We start from the raw sequence: 21,116 nt of genomic DNA, 5'->3' as shown, positions 1-21,116 counted from the left end.
ATGCAGCTGCATTCCATTGAAGTTATACAGTGCTATGATGTCTCGCAACAAGTCAAAATGCTGTGACATCATAGTGTAAAGAATGCTGCAGTGCTCTCATTCACTTTTGCTGGATGCTGTTCAGTTCATTTTCTTTGGTATTTTACACCAAATATTACCTTGTCTGTGTCTCTTGATTTCATCGCTTTATATGTGTGTCCTGCTGGCTTAAAATATATCATTTTTATTTCTCTGATATAAAAACATTGAACATTTATCCAACATTGAACGTTTGAATTGCTCCCCAATACAGCCATGATGACATGAACATGTGAACCTCTTCCAACAGGACTGTTTCTTTGGAGAATAACAACTTCACAAAGGCTCAATGAATCAATTTGATTGCAGCAAATTTATTCTCATGTAAAACAGACAACAAAAGATCAACAATGAGAACAATAACGCACCATTAAATAAATAAATCCTTAACAGAATAACATATAACAGTACATTTTTGTAATAGAATAATATCCAACGATTAAAGGTGTACACTTTTGAAAGCAAGCAATACCACAGTATATATATATATATAAATTACAGTTCATGTAGGCATTTTATAAACTGTTATATTAAATCTTAGAGATAACTGTTATTGTAAGTTTTGTACAACCAGTTAAGACTTCCTCTGTATGGATAACGAATACCATACAAAGAATAAGATCCATACAATTTTATATCTTGAACACACGGTTACCAAAATAATAAACCGTGGATCTGATTTTAATAGACACTTCTACTTGATGTCACAGAGTGCAGCTACACCCCGAAGAATCCAGTGATCTGGACTCGGGGTGGTCTTGAGGACTATGAAGGTTATGTATGTGAGATCTGTTCTGTGGGGCTTCTTGTAGACTGGACACTGATATAGTCGTGGGTCCTTGGGAGCTGTAGAGTTGATGGCAAACATGTGTACAACAGGCAGTGAAGTGAACAGCACCTTGGCAGTTGACTCACATAGACGGCAGTTCTTCCTGTCCCAACCAGCACCATCCAGATACAGGCCGAACACATACACGCCCTCCTAAATAGATGAATGGTAAAACTGGGTTAACAGTAAGTAAGTGAGTGAAGATCATCAGAGACCACATACACATCCTCCTAAATAGATGAGATGGTTAAACTGGGTTTACAAGGAATGCACAAGTGAAGAAGAAGGCAGCACTGCCACATGTATACACACACTCCTTGATAGATTGATGGTAAAACTGGGTTTACAATAAATGCGAAAGTGAGTGAGAAGTCAGCACTGCCACTTACAAACCGTCCTGTATAGATGGATGGTAAAACTAGGTTTACAATAAACAACTGTATAGTCGACAATGTCAGCGATATGCCCGCCCATTTTAACAAGTTATGGTCCCAAACCAGGTAAGTGACCCAACATTTCTCTTAGCCCATGTCAAAATAGCTGCAATGGAAATTCTAAAATAAACATTTCTAAAACTCCTTAATATCAAATCAATCACACACACGCACGGATGGACGGATGGAACCCATTTCAATATCCCCGTCAACTTCGTTGCGGCGGGGGATAATATACAAAAGAGTGAGAAGTCATCAGTACCACAAACACGCCCTTTTATGTAGATGGATGGTAAAAGTTGGTGTACAATAAAGGCAAAAGTAGGTGACAAGTCGGCACTGCCACATACTTGCTGTCCTGAATAGACGAAAAATCCAAAATGTCTTATCTTATCTCCAAGGCAAAGGGAATTTGTTTGAAAATAGCCTTTGTTTAGTCAGCAGTGAATGGGTACCTGGTAGAATGAGATAGTAATGGGACTGTTAACCATTAACCTCATAAGGCACCATGGGTTGTATGCTGCAGAGAGAGCTGAGAATGAATTTGAGTGAAATGACGGGGGTAGTAATGTGGTGCTTTGGGCAATCTTAAGGGTGTTGATTTGCCACATTATGAATACACACTCACAGCAGGGGGTGATGTTATGTCTTCCTTGGAGGTCTTCATCACATCATTATGCAGAGTGACAGAGTCCAGAGCCCATCCTTTGTGAGCACGGGTCACCTCCTGTCGCATTGCAGTCAGGAAACCTGTGCACACGGTATTAGAGGAAATACACACATTAGTTTTTCTTATAACATTAATTGAATGCATGAATATTACTTTCTTACACACGTGGGTGAGAAACCCATTTGAGATAACTGGTATCAAACATATGTGTGAGATCGAATTACAGGCCCGTGATTGGCTACTCCGGGATCCATGGTGATGACCTGAGGTCAGATGATGACGGACTACTTTCCTGAGTGAAAGTCATTCATAAGTTGCTCGTGCTTCAGTCGAATGTTCACCTACGCCTGTCGTGAACAACAAGACCGTGTAATTAATAATAAAAATAAACAAACTCGTCAAACAAACTGTTTGGTATTATTATCAGTTACATTATCTGTTGTTATGTCAACATTATCGTTTTTTCAGAGTGTAAACCCCATGGATGCCACAGCGACACATATGTCCCTCCTCTTCAACCCTCACTTCCGAAATGGAATAAAATTCAAAATACATCACGCAGACTAATACACTTCATGTGCACAGTTTTGAATTCCCCCTTCTGTTTATCATTTACTGTTATTTTAGGCAATTCAAAATTACTGAAAGTGACTTCTGAAAATTAGATACATTGTAAACCTCGCCAAATCACAATTCACGGCGTTATAATATTTATTGTGTGTTTAGAAATCTAAATATCGGATATTTACTCGGATAATTAAAGAAGAAAAATAGCATATAAGCAACCACAGGTATCAAATCACTAATGATAATTCTGAAACGTCGCTGATAAGCCTAGAATCGTTTAGAATGTTTGGGAAAATACGTTCTGCCTTATTGGATTGGAATGTGTTTACAAAATGCCGGTTTTAGAGACGCCTATTCGATCAGGTAGATTCTATATTTCAAACTCAGCTGCTATACATGCATCCCTGAATTCCTCATACATTTTCGAAACAATGGATAAATGGTCTTTGTCACCAATGCAAATTATCTAGATGAAATCATGCGAAATAAATTAGGTATGGAAACGAAAACTGTGCTCGGAAAACTGTACTTGCTGAAATGTAAACAAAGCAAAATTCCGATTTTACACTGTGTAGCATTTTTAGAGGTACTGTCATCTAACTGTTGCATACATTGGCTCGATCACGCATTTGAGAATATTCATGGGAAGAGTATCGTTGCACTAATTATGGAAATACACATATACACATTACAATGATGTGGCAAATTCAACAATGCCGTAAAAGTTTCCGTCCTGTGTGACACCATGACTGATGCTAAATCACGCACAACGATGACGGTAGTTATCTGCATTTCTGACTAATTCTCTTTGTTACATTGGAAAACATGGTAAAGAAATAATAGTACGCAGATTGTCAGAATGTTTCTGATTACTTACGTGAAACATTTATGTGTATACAATCCCTCAATCAACGAAAATCCTCCTCTGGAAATCCCGCGTACTGTTGTCAGTGAACACGCCACTTTGTAAAAGTCGGTCACCGGTAGTGATGTCATACGGAAGTAAACATTGTTGTACATATTTGGTAATTTCTTTGAGGTGTAAACTTTCAACTTGGCACCCAGCGTGCTCGTTAGATACGTTTTGAAACAACTCGTTGTAAGATCAATGGTATCTGACAGACACTCGTGTAGTAATCTCTATGTAGCTACAGAGACGCAGCAGTCAGCAATATTCCAAATATATCATGGCATAATGTACATGATCCCAATCTGGACCAGACAAACCGGTGGTTATATTCCATACCATCAGGGTAGGATGACATTCAACAAGTTACAAAGCATGACAACTTCAAATTTAGTCACTTCTCGACAAGACTTAAAAGATGGTACTTGTTGTTAACCTGCCTGATGCTCGGCATTAAGGCAATAAAACAAGGACTGGCCGGCTCGGAGTCAGTATACTGTGTCTGAATAGGGTATTCATGTTATCTCAGTGGGGCACACATGCACACACTGCGCACATTCACACTATTTCTCTCCAAAAGTGCAATAGTCAAATCCCATTTCATGTCTCAGGGCCAGCAAGAATGCAGAGGACCTATTCTAACCCGGGCCCAAAATTGACAGACTGGCAAGAGCCAAAGTGCAGGTTCTAACCATAACCCTATCTAACGACAGACAACAATTGATAGGACTTGCAAACATATAGATAAGGTAAATCCCTGCAAAGTGGGAGTACAGTGTGTGGGGCTGGGTGTCTTACCTTGAGGATTGAAGAATCCAGTCATCCAGAAGACATCAGGCCTGCCCTCAAACACCCACCGATGGAACTGGTCATTCCTCTCCAGCATCTCCGTGAACCAGAAGCCCAGGGTGGAGGACTGCCATGAGATCTTCCTCCACAAGTTGGGAACTCGCGCATCGAACATGTTGTCCAGGGCATCACGCAGGTTCTAGCCAGATGATAGGAACCATGTTTTAGTTGCTATTATCTCAAATAATTTTGACCAGATTCACATGTTTTACATAAGGGAACGATCACTTGACATTTTGGGACAGTGGGTGGAAGGGGATTTTGAAATATCTCGCCTCAGGTTTTACAAAAATGAAAGTAACTGTTTGCTGTTCGAGTTCCCTATAAAGAGAAATTAATTGAAGCAGTGACCCCATAATATAGCCCAGGCCCTCTCAACCATGCCCAGAATATTAACTAGACCATTCAGACCATATTTACTTATTAAAAGATTTTATGAACTCTCTTGATAGAAGCATTAACATGCACAATTATTCTTACCTAAATGTATTTCGTGATCTAAACACATGAATTTGAAAACCTGATTGAATCCATGAAATTGTATGCCTTTTTAACATAACTTTCCATATAAATAGTATATTAGAGGGGTGTTTGATGAGACAGGACACAAGGGTGTCAATGGCTAGGAAATTTATCTGGATCCCTGTTAATGGAATTTTCAAGTCAATTCATGTTAGGTTTTCTGACTTAAATCAAGAGAGTGAATTGTCCTGAAGTGTGCAATGAACAGTGGAGGTGAACATACTTCACTCATTATGATGGTTCCGTCAATAGCCAGCCTGAGATCAGTCAGTGTGGTTCTCACTTCTCTGATGACTCGCTGCATACGGTCAATTTCCTGTCTCAGAAAGATGATTAATGGAGTCAGGAAGCCCATCTTCTTCAGACGCTCTTTTACCTGAAACAGTGAGTGTGTTGAGTTCAATGCTTCAATGGAACAATATTTCAATGTCAGCTTGATGTTGGAGGAAAGCCCAAAGCAGTACTGGTCTAAGTATTTCACTTCTTTGCTGAAACACACAAGGATGACATGGTGCTGACTATTCCAGGCTAATAATCTGGGAGATCTGGGGATTTGAAATCATGATCAGCAGACCCTAGAACAACTAAGGGAAGCAACCCTGTACAGCAAATTTAAGCATCTTAGACGGCTGGATCACACATAGGATCTTTACCTGAGTACGCAGCATATCACTATTGTATCAAAACATGATTTTTATTCTCTTGGAAACAAAAATGCATCAATATATCAATGTTCGAATCTATTTTTCAGGGGCGTTTTCAGAGTTAAAATTTCAGATTCACAGAAATAATCTACTGTACTTCAGGGACATTACAGACCATACAGAAGAGAATACAGTTTATTAGACAACTGAACAATGGATAATGTATTCCAATTGTTCAAGGGCTGTCACTTCAATACACTTAGCCATAACACAAAACTTAGCCAATACAATCAGATCTAGACTTGGAAGCATGCTCAAGTATTTCTAAACATTTCAGACATTTGCTGATAACCAGCCATGAGGTTACATTTCGGATACACACTCCCTGAGTTTATCAGGTGAGAATAGATCTGAGTAAGCATCATATACAATGATACCATTCTCAGTGCTATCTTCCAGCACAGCACGGCACAGCACTAACAAATGAGTACCATATAGATATGGTTATTAGTACAAACACTATGCCAAACAAGAGTCATCCGAAGATGTGATCTCATGAAATTGTAATAACAATAACTGCGCAGATTCGCATATGAATAGCTCTGTAGTAGCCTCATGACACAAAGGCATAAAGAGAATGTACCAGGGATTGACAAAAAAACAAACCTAAACATCTTGTTTCATTATATGTCAGGGGCTACAAACTAAAAAGATTAAAATCTATAAATAACAAACTGCACTACTAGTGAACATGATTGATATTTGCATAAAGTTTGGTGAATCTCTGTCGCATGGTTTTGAAGATATGCTCCAGACGAGGAAATTACCCTAAAATCATAAATTTTCAATTTCAATTGAAAAAAGAAAACAAAAGAAAAAATCTGTTTATAGCAAAGGCAACACTACATAACCTGCTTGATAGGTGTAAAAACTTTTGAGAAGCTAAGTTGTATGGTTCGGGAGATATGGTCTGGACAAGAGCACTACCCTCAAATTTCCTAAGTTCATAATATTTCCACGGAAACAACAAAAATATAAAATTCTAAAAATCTCTAAATAGTAAAAGGCACTTCTACTGAGCCTGATTGTTAAGTGTACTAAGTGTTGGGAAGCTAGGTATTACGGTTTAGGAAATATGCTCCGGACAAGAGCACTACCCTCAAATTTCCTAAGTTCATAACATTTCCATGGAAACGACAAAAATCTAAAATTCTAAAAATCTCTAAATAGTAAAAGGCACTTCTACTGAGCCTGATTGTTCAGTGTACCAAGTTTTGTGAGTGAGTGAGTGAGTGAGTGAGTGAGTTGGGTTTAACGCAGTTTTTAACAGTATTCCAGTTATATCACGGCGTGTCAGCTTAATGTTGGAGGAAAGCTCGAAGTGATGCAGGTCTCAGACGTTTACCACTTCGGTGAAACCCAGGAGCACGGGTATGGTGCTGACAAACCTAGAAACATAATCGGGGCGAACCGTGATTCGAACCCACAATCATAGGTTTCTGGTGTGCCCAAGGGACGCAATTCTGCACAGCGAATCGTGGCGCCTTAGACGACTGGGCCACCCCTGCCCCCCCCCAAGTTTTGTGAAGCTAGGTTGTACGGTTTAGGAAATATGCTCCGGACAAACAATGATTACAGACAGACAGACAGACAGACGGACGGATGGACGGACGTATGGACATACTGATGGCTGTATCCCCTCGTCATTATATGTCGGGGGGATAAAAAGTAGGGGATATTTTGTTTTGAGGTGAAACTACAGGAAAATACACCAATGTCTGGCAATAAAAGTAAACGATTTTTATGGCAAGGACATTCCCGAAGAAATCTAGCTCCCAAATACAACATTGTGATAGCCATGAAGCACGTCGCCTCAGACAGCATGTGCAAGGGTTGGTATGCCAGATTTACATTGTCACTCAGACTCGGTTGTGAGCAGATGCATATTGTTTTCTTGGAACCAATTGCTCAAAGACACTATATAGTTAAACACATCTAATCAAGAAGGAAGCAACAGTATTGATGATGTGATGTTTGCAACATGCTGAACCTTTACGTGCCATAGGTATGTTGCAGGTGGGCACATATCAGAATATTGTTGCCTAAACGCTGCATGTTTCTCAATCTGTCATCGGCAGATTGTTGGCCCGATACCAACAAACACATAATGTTGATGATCAACACCGCTCTGGACGCCCAAGGGCAACAACTCCAGCCCAAGATAGATGAGTCAGAATGATAGCATTAACTTGATTAAGAAATCAGTTGTAACCAGCCACTCAGATAAGGGACAGGTTGCAACAGGCGTAAGAGTATATGCCCAGATGTTGTGAAATCATCAACACAGATGGCATTTGCTTGCACAATGTCCATGTGTCTTCAAGTTGCTGCACATAATTAGAATCAGAGGTGAGAGAGGTGTAGAGAATGTCACTGTGACAATTGACATTGTGCTAATGTCATGTTTTCTGATGAATTGAGGTTCATTCTCAAATTCCATGACCGAAAGATTCAAGTTTGAAGATGCCCTAATGAGTTTTATGGACGTGAACGTAGTACAGCAAAATTATTTGGGCGTGGGTCCATATTAGTCTGGGGGGAAATCACAATGTCTGGACAAACTGCGCTCCATACTGTCCATGGCAGAGCCAAAGGCCAATTCTGTTGGGACAACATCATTGCACAACTCATGATGACATCGTGTCAATACAAACCTCATGAGGAATATAATCCCGAGGCAGTTTTTCCAACATGTCGTCTGCCTGCTTGTACACAACACTCTCCCTGGTCTCTCCTCCTCCACCTCCTGTGTCCTTTGGCTGGATACTCATCACTGTCTCCAGGACAGAGTTGGCCAGGTTGGTCTGGTATCTGCACAACACAAGCCAGTACAACTGATTAATACACAACACTCTCCCTGGTCTCTCCTCCTCCACCTCCTGTGTCCTTTGGCTGGATACTCATCACTGTCTCCAGGACAGAGTTGGCCAGGTTGGTCTGGTATCTGCACAACACAAGCCAGTACAACTGATTAATACACAACACTCTCCCTGGTCTCTCCTCCTCCTGTGTCCTTTGGCTGGATACTCATCACTGTCTCCAGGACAGAGTTGGCCAGGCATCTGCACAACACAAGCCAGTACAACTGATTAATACACAACACTCTCCCTGGTCTCTCCTCCTCCACCTCCTGTGTCCTTTGGCTGGATACTCATCACTGTCTCCAGGACAGAGTTGGCCAGGCATCTGCACAACACAAGCCAGTACAACTGATTAATACACAACACTCTCCCTGGTCTCTCCTCCTCCTCCTGTGACTTTTAGCTGGATACTCATCACTGTCTCCAGGACAGAGTTGGCCAGGTTGGACTGATATCTGCACAACACAAGCCAGTACAACTGATATTAAACAACTCTTTTCCCAAGCTGCCAAAGTTTATTGTGCAGCTTGAACTCCTATATGTATTTGAAGTGGTGGTATGATTTTGTGTTCACTGTTCATCTCCAATTGTTGTGCATCAGGAGTCCTATAAAAGCATATTTCAAGTCACCTATCCACAACATGATGGAATGCAGGTAAGGATCACCAACTAAAAATCAAATAGTGAAAATGTGAAAGTGACAAAACAAATCTGGCCTGCATGACCACCAAATTCTCTTGTGCATTATGTGCACTTTAGTATAACGCACATACCTCAGGAAAAAAACTTGGTCTATTTTCCACAAAAAAAATCCAAAAAAAAATCACTAGGCATGAGGATTTACAATTTCAATTGTATTACATGTCTACCTAGGACACTTATCTGTAGAGATTAAGAATATCACATATAATTGTCTTGTGAAATAAGCAGGTAATAGCAATCAGCTGTACACACATTTTCTATAGGGAAATACTGATGATTCAGTTAAAAAATACTCAAAATATTAACTCAAAAGAATTTTAATGCAGTGATGGGAAGAAGTTAAATCTGAAACTATAATCCTCCAATAAGAATATATTCTAACTTCTTTTTTTCTTAATTGCTGTGTCTATTCCATATACTAAAAATATCGAATAGTCATAAGTGCGGCACTTTGGTGTAATACCAGTTATTTTTTAAGTATTGAACAGTTTGATAAGCCACTTTTTGAGATTAACCAATCTGTGTATGATGGCATCCTGTTGTCCTCAGAGAAAAATAGTTTGACATACAACAGTCAAATAAAAACCAGAAACACTTTTCACAAGTCAAAGTATGGCATTTATGATATATGTATTCATTTTCTGACAACAACCCGCCAGGAGGTCAGGCTCACTGACTTGGTTGATGCATGTCATCTTATCACAATTGCGTAGATTGATGCTCATGATGTTGATAACTTGACTGCCTTGTCCAGACTCGATTATTAAATTGTCTGCCGTCCCATAGCTGGAATACTGTGCGGCGGTAAACAACAGACAAAAAGGTTTGTTTCAAGGAATAGCAGTCTATCTGATTGTGGCTGCTGTACATGCCATGAGTTGGTGTGATTTTGCCAAAATTAATGTAAAACCAGAGAATGAAATTTTGAATAAAATTTATGAAAAAGATTAAAAACAAAAAGCCAGAAATACACTCAACACTTTTATAACCAGACTAAATTGTGTTCAAGTATCGATCTATTGACAGGCTCTTTGCCCTGCTATGTGTTTGCTATAATGTCTTTGCTTTGGGATAAACAAAATGAAAACTCATTGTCTGAGTCTACACAGCGGCCCCTCCTCAACACAACTCTTATTTTGGAGGAAAGTGTGTTCATTATACACAAATATGTATGGAATTCATTACATCTGCAGTAGTAGTTTTCACCAGACATTCCTCTTTTCTTTGATGTATGCAATTCATTGATGTATTTAGAACTCAAACAAACTGTAGTTTTCAAGTGATGCCATGTCATATTCTATTTCTTGTCGCATCCATTTCTTCTTGAAGATGTTACTTTTATTCATGTTTTTCACTTGAAATGTCAAAATATCTACTGCTATTTCACCAGCAAAGGTAGGAGGCATGGGTGGCCAAGTTGTCTAAGGTGCCACTGTTCACTGTGGAGAGTTGCGTCCCTTGGGCACGCCAGAAACCTATGATTGTAGATTTGAATCCCGGTTCATCCCAATTATTTCAAGGTTTGTCAGCACCATACCCATGCTAGTGGGTTTCATTGAAGCGGTAAATGTCTGAGACCTGCATCACTTCTGGCTTTCCTCCCACATTTAACTCACTCACTCACCAGCAAAGGTTGGTATCTCACTGTGAAGCTTTTATCACAATCCAGATCAGATCAAGTCAGCCAGGTTTTAATCTTACGTGATGTCAGCGTTACCATGCAGACCAAAAGCTTCAGGGGAGTCTACCAAGGGAAGATTCTCTATGAAGCCCATGATATCATCAATAGTTCGCAAGGAGGGGATCTTGTAGCCATGATAGAACTGGAACACAGCTTGGAACATGAAGTCGCCAAACCAAACCTGAAAGGAGAAGATAGTTACTTCTTAAAGTCATGTTACCCAACAAAGAGCATAACATAATTTAGATGTGTCTTCCCATAGTCCCTTAATCCTGACTCAGTATGGTTTTAGATCCAGTAATCTTTATGCAGCATATACACATATACTATCAAACTATTTGTACATAATGTATTCGACATAATAAGCACCCACAGTGATATTTGCTAAAATATTGGCAAGTGAACAATCCCAATTAGCACCCCTTCCTATTTATCAATGTACACAAGACTTATTTATTCGTGTATAATACGCACTCGTGTGTTATATGCACCATTAATTATGGGCAATTAAATTCTGTAAAAATATATCTGTCGTATATAAACAGTTCAGGCCGTCAGCATAAACCACGAAATTTATCTTTCAACTCTGTTTTTTCCACCAAAATAATATTCTAATAAGAGCCCCCTATTTCTAATTTTGAGAGCACCCTGGGCGCTTATTATGTCGAATAAGGTATAGACCAACAGGTAATTTTGCTGACAAATTATTTTCACTATACTGGTAGTTAAATAATGGAAAACTATTGTTAAATAATTCTTCAAGAAAAAGACATTTGTATTTCATTTTCTGTGAATTTTTTTTTAATGTACTTAACAAAGTCATGAAAGATTCCTCGTAACGGATTGTTTCAGAAACAGTTCTATTTACTCTGGCGAAGGTGTTGAGTAGTCTCTTGTCGTAGTCATCTGTGACTCGGCCTCCATACTGCACCTCTCCTAGCATATAGCGTACAGTGGTCCATGAGACACCCTGTAGTACAAGACATACAGCCATGTACATGTCAGTAATAGCTAACCTACTCCTATCTCTATTTTAATATGAAGTCTACATAATGACTCCAACCAAATGAGGATTTGGTGGTTCAATGTGTGACCATGCTGATGCTGGGTTGTATTGCACAACCAATTTATACATATCTACAGTAATGAAACATCTCAATCTACAGCAAAAGACAAAACACACAAGCTGAGACTGCTGGGGAAAATTAGTGACAAAACTTGAAATAAAATGTTATGTTAGTTCTGCCAGAAAAAAACAAAATCAACATCGGCAAGCTCTGACCAAATTGCATCTCAGTGCCCATCCAGTGGAAATTGAGAGAGGGCGCTACAGAAACCAACCAAGGGAGCTTTGATTATGTAGTCTGTGCCACTCAGGAGGTTGAAGATGAACACCACTTCCTCAATTGCTTTCTCTACACTTCTATAATAATCATCATTTCCAGCCCATTTCTCCAATACCAATAATATCACTGCTTTAAGATTCCTTCTAAAATCTGCCTCCTGATTGTTCAGCCCTTAAAGCCCGTTCAATTCACAGCATGTTTCAAACGCAGCAAGATGCAGCAACTGTGCATGTTCCACCACGGTGCTATTACTATCTACTCTGACAATGTGTTTTATTATTAACATTACCATGGTTACTGTATAATATCTCTGACTGTCATAATGTAAAATGTGTTTAATTTGTTTCTGTACCCAGCCCCAGGTGGGTGTATATGTACAATAAATTTGTCTTATCTTATTTACAGGGACAGTGACATGGATTGACTATTGTTGACTACAATGAAAAGCAACTTAAATTTGTACTGGTACTGTACTACAATAATACCATGTTTCTGATTTGACCAATACTCAGCATTAGAAATTGGCACTTGCCCTATAGTCCTTGCCAAACTGACCAATAGTTAAGCAAGGACAGTTTGGCAAGGACTATAATAGGGCAAGTGCTAATTTCTAGCCAAACTGCCCAATAGTTAAAGACCCGTGAAGATTCCGGGGTAGAATAGGTCTTCAGCAACCCATGCTCACCGTGAAAGATGACTATGCTTGTCGTAAAAGCGACTAACAGGATCGGGTGGTCAGGCTCGCTGACTTGGTTGATGCATGTCATCGATCCCAATGGCGTGGATCGATGCTCATGACATCAATCACTGGATTGTCTGGTCCAGAATCTATTAGTTACAGACCGCCGTCATATAGCTGGAATATTGCTGAGTGCGTCGTAAAACAACAAACCAACCAACCCAAAAGGTATCATAAGGGCTAGTAGAAATTTGCCATTTTTAAGGGTTTTGCTATAGGCTATCATTATAAGGACTAGTGGACTAAAACTCTTAGTTTCTCTCCCTGATACTGCTACTATGTTCTCAAAATCTAGGAACTGTTTTGGATCGTGTGGTCTATGAAGGGAACCAAAATGCGATGTGAGCGAATGAAAAATCATAAAAGTGGAAAAAATCCTCGGCAAGCCTTGGAGTTTTCCCACTTTTATCAACTCGTGTTGATATATTTGATATCAAAAGACACTCGGGTGAGATTCTCTATATATACAATCTATTTTACAAACACCGAACTTCACATGACACATTAAGTCCCATATTTCAACATTCACCACAGAGAATAATGGTAATAGTGGTAAGTCTAAAGATGAAGACAATTCTAAAGATCCACAGGGATTTCTTACGTCCATACTTTACAGAATATTTCAGCTCTCTTCTTTCCTACCTTTTTGATATCAATATCATCCAGATGATTCTGTACAAACTGCACGCTAGCTGTCCAGTCAGCCGTGTTGAACTCGTATGGTATGTTCCAGCCCAGTGGACCAAACTTCCTTCTTTCCTAAAGAAGTACAAACATTTTAAATTGTCACTAGTTCAATAACCTGAAGTTTTGATGATTAAGTAATACAGGCAGATAAGACTCCAAATCCGCCATCTCAGATCACATTCAGTAAAACCCCAATCCCCACATTCAGTGGACCAGCCTCATTGTCCTTGCCTCCAAAGTAAAAAACAACAGCATCAGAAAACATGCAGAAGCTATCTACATCAAAAGATTCAAGCCAACCATCAAAAGAGACCAACGTTTCTTCATTCTGTGCTCGTGGGTTTCACCGAAGTGGTAAACGTCTGAGACCTGCATCACGTCAGGCTTTCCTCCCACATTAAACTGACACGCCGCGATTTAACTAGAATGCTGTTAAATACAAATCACTCACTCACAGTCTTCATCCCACAGCCTACCATCATCGCATCAAGTAGAATTACACACTGTTGTTACAAGTCTCATCCCGTAGCTTCATCTCTATCATAACTCTGTCAGGCTTAATCCCTACCATCACTTTCTCATTCCTGTTTGTTTGTTGTTTTTGTTTATCTCTGTATAAATAACATAGCCATGAATGCATAACCATTTCCTGCTCAGTTGTTGATCGCATTGTTACTATGTCTTCTAAAATTCAACTTTAATATAAAGACATATAGGGGTAGGATAAATTACAAATTTTGAAAGACAAGTGACTTAGGGATGTATCTTGTGACCACCATCAAACTCTCAGCATGGAAACTCAATGTGCAGCAGGGTTGTGATGTGACAAGCAAGTTACATCATAATCAAACATTATGGTGTCATAATAAAATTAAATGCTGACCAGCCAATTTGTATGGGTTTTCATGAAACAAAGACTGCCCAATTATATAGCTAGATTCTTTAATGAGTACCGGTAACAATTAATTACATTACCTGTACAACAGTGTGAAGGAAGGACACGCCATAGAGAATGGGTCTCCATTGTGGGAGACTAGACACATCAAGGAAGTCTTGAGTGATACCAGCATAGGTTCTCTTCAAGCCAGCTTTAATTCCCTGAGGAGGCTCATTGGTGAACTTGATCGAGATCTGTAAACACAAAGTGAATGGAATAAATTTATTTCAACTGACTCTTAGAACATTGCAAACAATGTCTGTTGTAATCATTCGAGTAGGTTGACATTATCAGCCAAAGATATTTGCACTCACTAGAACAAATTTGTCAAATGTTAAAAATGTGTTATGTCTAAGCCAGTCTGCACAGTGGTTAAGAAGTCCTGAGCTATCCAATATAGTGTGCAGTTACTCCTTTCTCATGCGCACTGCTTTACTGCCCATTGTGTGTGTTATGGTTATGAGGGTAATAGGAGTGTGCTTTTTTTTCCGTTTGCATATTTGATCAATGAAAACATGAAATTTGCAATAAGACATCACTAGACATGATGATTTACAAATTTCTATGGTATCTGTGTACTGTATGTGGGACAATGTTTCATGCGCAGAGGTTAAGATTTACATATTTATTTGTCTTATAAAATAAGCGGGAAAATGATGCTGATATGTATACACCGTCTTCAGAGCGAATCTGAATGAAGCACGTCACCAGCGCATACACAATCCCTACATTTGCAATAAAAACATGTTTGTCTTCCGCAGAAAAAAATTACATCCTATCCTTTCAGTGAAATCAATACAAATTTGAAATTTGAGATAAAATATCACTAGACATGATGATTTACTGATTAAATTGTATTTCCTGTTCTGATTGGCATTGTTTTATATGCAGAGATTAAGATTCCCGTGTGTCTTGTCTGGGGAATCGAGAGTAGCAATCAGCTGTACAAGTGTTTCTCGGAATCTATTTGACCAATCACTGTCGATGCTCCCGCGGCCGCGATTGCAAAACTTTATGTTGACATATAATAGTCAAACGTCCACAAATATGACTTTCAGCGATTCAATGTACGGCATTTATGATATATATATCCATTCTCTATCCACTAAAGTTTGTTTCAAGGCGTCAATATGACCGTGGTTGCTGTAAATAACGGTCAGTTGTGCGATCTTCCGATCACTTCACATACGATTTCGCCAAATTGAATTGAAACACTATTGAATGAAATGTTGAATAAGATTAATAAAATAGATTACCAACATAAGTCCAGAAATATTATAGCTCTTTTTACAACCAGACAGTGTAATTAAACAGCGATATACAGATTTGGATTCTTACTAGTTTGTACACAACCCCAAAAAACAAAAACAAAAAAGCCGCCCGCCCGCACGATATTTTCAAAAGCTGTTGCCTGAGAACCAATTCTTTTTTTTCCAGCTAACTGGTTTGCCCAGTGTTAAAGGTATCCTAAGAAGGAACATGTTTGCCCAGTATTTAAGGCGTCCTAAGAAGGAAAATGTGTTTGCTCAGCGTTAAGATGCCCTGAGGGGGAATATGTTTGCCCAGAGTTAAAGGTGTCTTCAGGGCAAGTACAATTAATATATTATCAATATCATGTGATATTACTTCCAGCATGCTGATACGCTTTAGGGATGCTCCATGTTACCAATACTGGGCAGATTTTCAATGTCAGTTTATTTCTCTGTATCATGTGCCATTACCTGTAACAAGCTGATGGGGAAGTGAGGGTGGACCTCGGTTGTAATCCACACACGGAACTGATCATTCATCTGAGTTGCCTCAGCCAGGATGTCGATCAGTTCCTCCATAAACCCCAGTCCCAAGTGACAGTTCTGTAGCAATGCCCAGCCACCCTGAACACAACCAGAATATAGAAGTTATTTGTTGAGTAAATCTATTCTGTACATGTTTGGACAGGGAATATCCAGTATTGTAAACTAAGTGACCTTGGCAGGCAAATTGGTAAAAAAAATAATTTTGTTCAAAATTGGATGTTCTTAAATTGCTGATTTTGCATTAAATGCAATACTATAAAACTAAGCAGTAAAACCTCTTCCTATCGTTTGGTTCTGTTATCAGTGAAATACAGGTTACCTGTTCACAGCCAGAAATTGAGAAATTTTTAATTCCATTTTGAGAATTCTTAATGACATTTGTTGCAAACTTAGAAACAAATACGGGCCTCTGAGAAGATATAGATCCCTGTAGTAAGTCAAGTTATTTTTAGAGTCAGATTGCACTCCAATACCTTTGTGGTGTACACGATAAATTGCAAATATTCTCTTTGCTTTTACCACTTGCAGAATGACAAGTGCAGTTTGGAAAATAATAACAAATTTAGACCAAGAGAAACTATTTAACCTTGAAATCATAACTAATTAATTCAATATTCAGAACTAAACATAATTAATACTTTTTGGTCAGTATCATATGTTGAAGTGAAGGTGAACACTTGATATCAATGGAAACAGCTATGACCAACATTCCACAAAATCTTCTTAGTTGTGACTGTTGCAAATCATTTTCTTTGCATAGACGTTGGACATCCTTTGTGCAAAGATAGCTCAGCGAGAGACTGCAGAACCCACTCACACTCTGCATGAACTGATTGACAAGCTTCCTGGCATGAACCTCTTGACCCTGTCCCATAGAAATGGCACGGAAATCTGAAATCAAACAAAATATGGTCAAAACCAATTTTACCTCAAAGCGATCACTAGACAACCTTGAGATAAGCTTCTAAATAAAGAATAATATGAAAGTATTCTACACCAAGTGATTAACCTTGGTCTATTTTTCCGTGAGTCAGAGAGTTTCAGACTCTCATCAATAATAGTCTCAATTTGACCACTGTCTGGCCCCATGGGACACTCTTGTTTTTACCAAGAACTTCAATGACATTGATATTCAAGTACTAAAACTTACTTAACATTAACATGTAATTAACTACACAAACAATTATGTGATCAAAAGGAAGAAACTTGCATGCCAAAATTCAGTTCCCCCAGTCTCTCAATTTCAGAGAAGGTTAAAGAGGCAAAGATGCAAAAAAAGCAGAGAGAAACAAGGTCAAAACATTAGATACTGAATACACACCAGAACATATAAAATAATGTAGAGCCCCACCACAAACTACACATGTACCAAATGGCAGAGTAATGGCCATAAATAGCTTTTTCAGATTTGAACCTTTTGAACATATTCAGGTGTCATCATTGGTGGCATATGAAGTTTCAGCTTCATTGTTACCGTAGTTTCTGAGGTAAGGATGTTTACAGTGAGAGGAAATGTAGTTTCAGAGAGTTTAGGAGCATGCTGCAAAGGTGAAATAAAGGTCAAAACTTAAAATATTGCAAAACAAACCAGGTCAAAACTTAAAATATCGCAAGGAATGGAAAACGTATGTAAAGACATACTACTAACTACAGATGTACAAAACTTTATTAAATTAAATTTAATTGCCCTTAATTAAGGGAGCACATAACACACGAGTGGGTATTATACACAAATAAATAAGTCTTGTGTACATTGATCAGTTGGAAGGGGTGCTAATTGGGATTGTTCACTAACCAATATATCAGCAAATATCGCCATGGGCGTTAAATAGAGCGGGGCGCTTATTACGTCGAATACGGTATGTGAAGTTTCAGATTCATTGGTGAAATGGTTTTTGACAATCAAACTTGTTCTGGTGTATAATTTGTTGGTATAATAACACTACAAGGAATGATTACACACTCAGGACAGATAGATATTTCACTCACCAACTTGCAGCTTCTTTGCCAGGTACTCGATCTGGTTGGTTGGATCTGAACCCATAGAAAGGAGGCAGATGAGGGGGACGGAAGGTTCACTCTCCCCCCATGTAGCCTCCAGGTTCAGTATCACAGACTCAGCATACCTTGCTCCCATTGAATCACTCACATACTTCCTGGCTTGGGCAATGGTACGATCTGGACACCACGACCTACCATCACACCGTAATGAGAGTCATGTCAAGATGCAACAAACCTTGAAATAACATTGCAAGAATATCTGAAATCTAATTTGGGTGTGTGAATATATTTATGTGACAATTGATTTGCTATTTCAACACAGTTGACTGTCCTGTGGCACAATGCCTACCTCCATTCGAAATTGGTTAGAAAATATCCCACTTGTTTGGATGATCTCTGTTGACCTGACCTAGTTCATCTGCATAATGATGATTCATATTTTATGAAGGTGTTGATATTAGGAGGTGATGTAAGCACACATTCCACAAGTTCCCATGTGCATTTGTAGCAATACCACAATAACAGAGAGTTGACCCTCTTTTGTCAAAATTGGTGGATGATCTATCTCTTTGACAATGTAGCTCAAACAAACTAGCACCATTGTATAACAAATGTTGTCAACAATGTGGAACAAATACCAAGAAACAGTATTGTATGACAGATGTAATAGGTCAGTAAACATGCTGCAATACTATTGATTATACATTCACCACTGAAACAGCATAGAGTACCATGCTACTTGACCCACCTCGTTCCAAACTGTTGCAGAAACGCATGATGTGATTTCAATGTTTTTTCAATGTGGTCCAAGTATAGCAGGAACAGACTGATTTGTATACCATTGCTGGCCTGCAGGTTACAAGATGTCACTATCTCTGGAACCTACCTGATGAGCATCAGTTTGCGGAATGCATCTAGTGAGGAGCTGTAGCCATCAGGTATTTGTTCTTCCTCGGGATTGTCAGAGTCAAACCAAGATTTCCACCCTTTCTCATTCCTTGGAACCTGGAGAACAAAGGATTTGTTTCTTGTTTAATGTCACATTCCAACTATTCCAGCTATATGAAGGCAGCCTGTAAATAAACCTTGACCAAAACAAACTAGTGATTGATATTATGAGCAACGATCCCACCCCGTTGGGGTATGCCATCAACCAAGTCACTGAGCTTGATCACTGATCCATTAAGTTGCCTCATTCACACAGGATTGGTTGCTGGGGACCAATTCTAACCCAGAATCTAGACAGGGGAAAGATAATTAAACAAATATATCAAAACTCTTGTACCTGTGTCTCTCAAACTGATTTGAGTAAATGATATCATTGTTATACATTTGTAGCAATCCTGTGTATGGAACAAAGGGATGCATTTCAGTCACTAGCTGTTGACGCCCAAACATTTCCATAGTGATTGTAAATATGTCAAAAACAGGACTTTCTTTACTTGTGTCCCCTTTATCAAACGTGTGTTTATTGTAATGGGGCTCCTGCCCCTATTGACTGGAGTGAGTGACAGTGGAGTTTAACACCACATTGAACAGCATACCAGCTGTATCAGAATGATAATGAAGAAAGATTGATTGAACATGCACCACTTCTGATATTTGTCCAGTAAAGGCATATGAATACACAGAATAACATCTGCCTGACCTACATGTGACTTGCATGCTGTATTACAAAATGCTTAGTTACTACTCTGTTTTGTGCCATTTCTTCAGCAAGAGCATGAGCAGTGAACAAATGCATGTTCTAACAAGCATGAAATACTTATATTCCCTACCAATATGACATGTCCAGTTGTGTGCAATGCATTAGATGCTGTGAACTATGTTCACAGAACCTTTTTGTAAATGACCTAATTGCAGCACTAAGAAAGTTATTATTGGTGTGTATTGCCATCTGCACTTTATGATAGAATATGTAACTGTATTTGAAATGAGTTGTGTTATTACTTAAACAATAATCAGAGAAGTAAGGGAGTTCTTACTTTACTTAGAGATCATTGAGAGCAGGGGTCACCATGAGATATACTGAGAAGTACAGCACCAATCATCTGATGATCTGAGTAGTAGACTGGAGTCTAGACTGCTACAGCACTGGCAGGATCAGTAAACAACAAGTCCAGTGTAGCTCCAAGACAGTGAGTTGGGGAGTGAAAGAGTTGAGTCATTTTCCGCACATTAAAGAAATCTTCAAGTTTCAGTTTTTCACTCAGATCACAGTTGAAATCCCCAGTAACTAGGACATGTTCACATTCATGCTGCTTGAAGAGATCCTGAAGTTTCTGCATGAAATCAGTAATGGGGCCTTTACACAGGATGGCGACCTTTGTGCCTCACGTGTGCAACCATATAGAATTGATCAGGTCGTCATTGGAGGCTCAAAGGAGGCAGAATGGTTGCCTCGGTCGTTCCAAGGTGGTGCACAGGAGGTTCAGACATTGCCATGGACGCCGTGAATTTTTGAACATGTTCAAAACAGTTGCACAAAGGTCGCCGAGGAGGTTGGTTGCTCAAAGGTGCCTCAAAGGAGGCAGAAGGGAGGCACAAGCATTGCCGTTGTTGCAGAATGAAGGCACAGTGGTCGCCCAATGGTCACCAGGTAATAGATTCTGTTCTGTTGAAATATTGTCCCGTAAATCTGGGCGATGCTTCTGCCTCCCTTGTGCCTTCTTTGGGCGACCAACAGCGTGCATTGAACGATGAGTATGGCGGCCATCGTGCCTCATTCGGCTACTACGGCAACCCTTGAGACACCATAGCAATGCTTCTGCCTCCTTTGAGCTACCTGTAGTGCCTCCTCAGCCTG

General features: G+C 39.3%; 1 protein-coding gene across 1 annotated transcript in view; it reads right to left on the bottom strand.

Moving 5' to 3' along the window:
• Positions 1–468: 468 nt before the first annotated feature.
• The window catches only part of LOC139458296 (dynein axonemal heavy chain 8-like), a 171,748-nt gene continuing 151,100 nt past the window's right edge, over positions 469–21,116 (bottom strand). The window contains exons 77-89 of the mRNA XM_071239682.1: positions 19,197–19,315; positions 18,299–18,501; positions 17,127–17,200; positions 16,235–16,387; positions 14,552–14,707; positions 13,532–13,648; positions 11,673–11,774; positions 10,825–10,985; positions 8,215–8,371; positions 5,080–5,232; positions 4,284–4,473; positions 1,970–2,091; positions 469–1,060 (exon numbers count right to left, since the gene is read on the bottom strand). Of these exons, the coding sequence (XP_071095783.1) occupies positions 773–1,060; positions 1,970–2,091; positions 4,284–4,473; positions 5,080–5,232; positions 8,215–8,371; positions 10,825–10,985; positions 11,673–11,774; positions 13,532–13,648; positions 14,552–14,707; positions 16,235–16,387; positions 17,127–17,200; positions 18,299–18,501; positions 19,197–19,315 (1,995 nt within the window). The 3' untranslated portion in view covers positions 469–772. The remainder of the gene's footprint in view (positions 1,061–1,969; positions 2,092–4,283; positions 4,474–5,079; positions 5,233–8,214; positions 8,372–10,824; positions 10,986–11,672; positions 11,775–13,531; positions 13,649–14,551; positions 14,708–16,234; positions 16,388–17,126; positions 17,201–18,298; positions 18,502–19,196; positions 19,316–21,116) is intronic.

The sequence above is a fragment of the Haliotis cracherodii genome, unplaced genomic scaffold, assembly GCF_022045235.1.
Source record: "Haliotis cracherodii isolate W230 unplaced genomic scaffold, xgHalCrac1.p SCAF_12, whole genome shotgun sequence".
Classification (NCBI taxonomy): Eukaryota; Metazoa; Mollusca; class Gastropoda; order Lepetellida; family Haliotidae; genus Haliotis; species Haliotis cracherodii.
The sequence above is the reverse complement of the archived record's forward strand: the minus strand, read 5'-3'. Positions and strand labels throughout refer to the sequence as shown.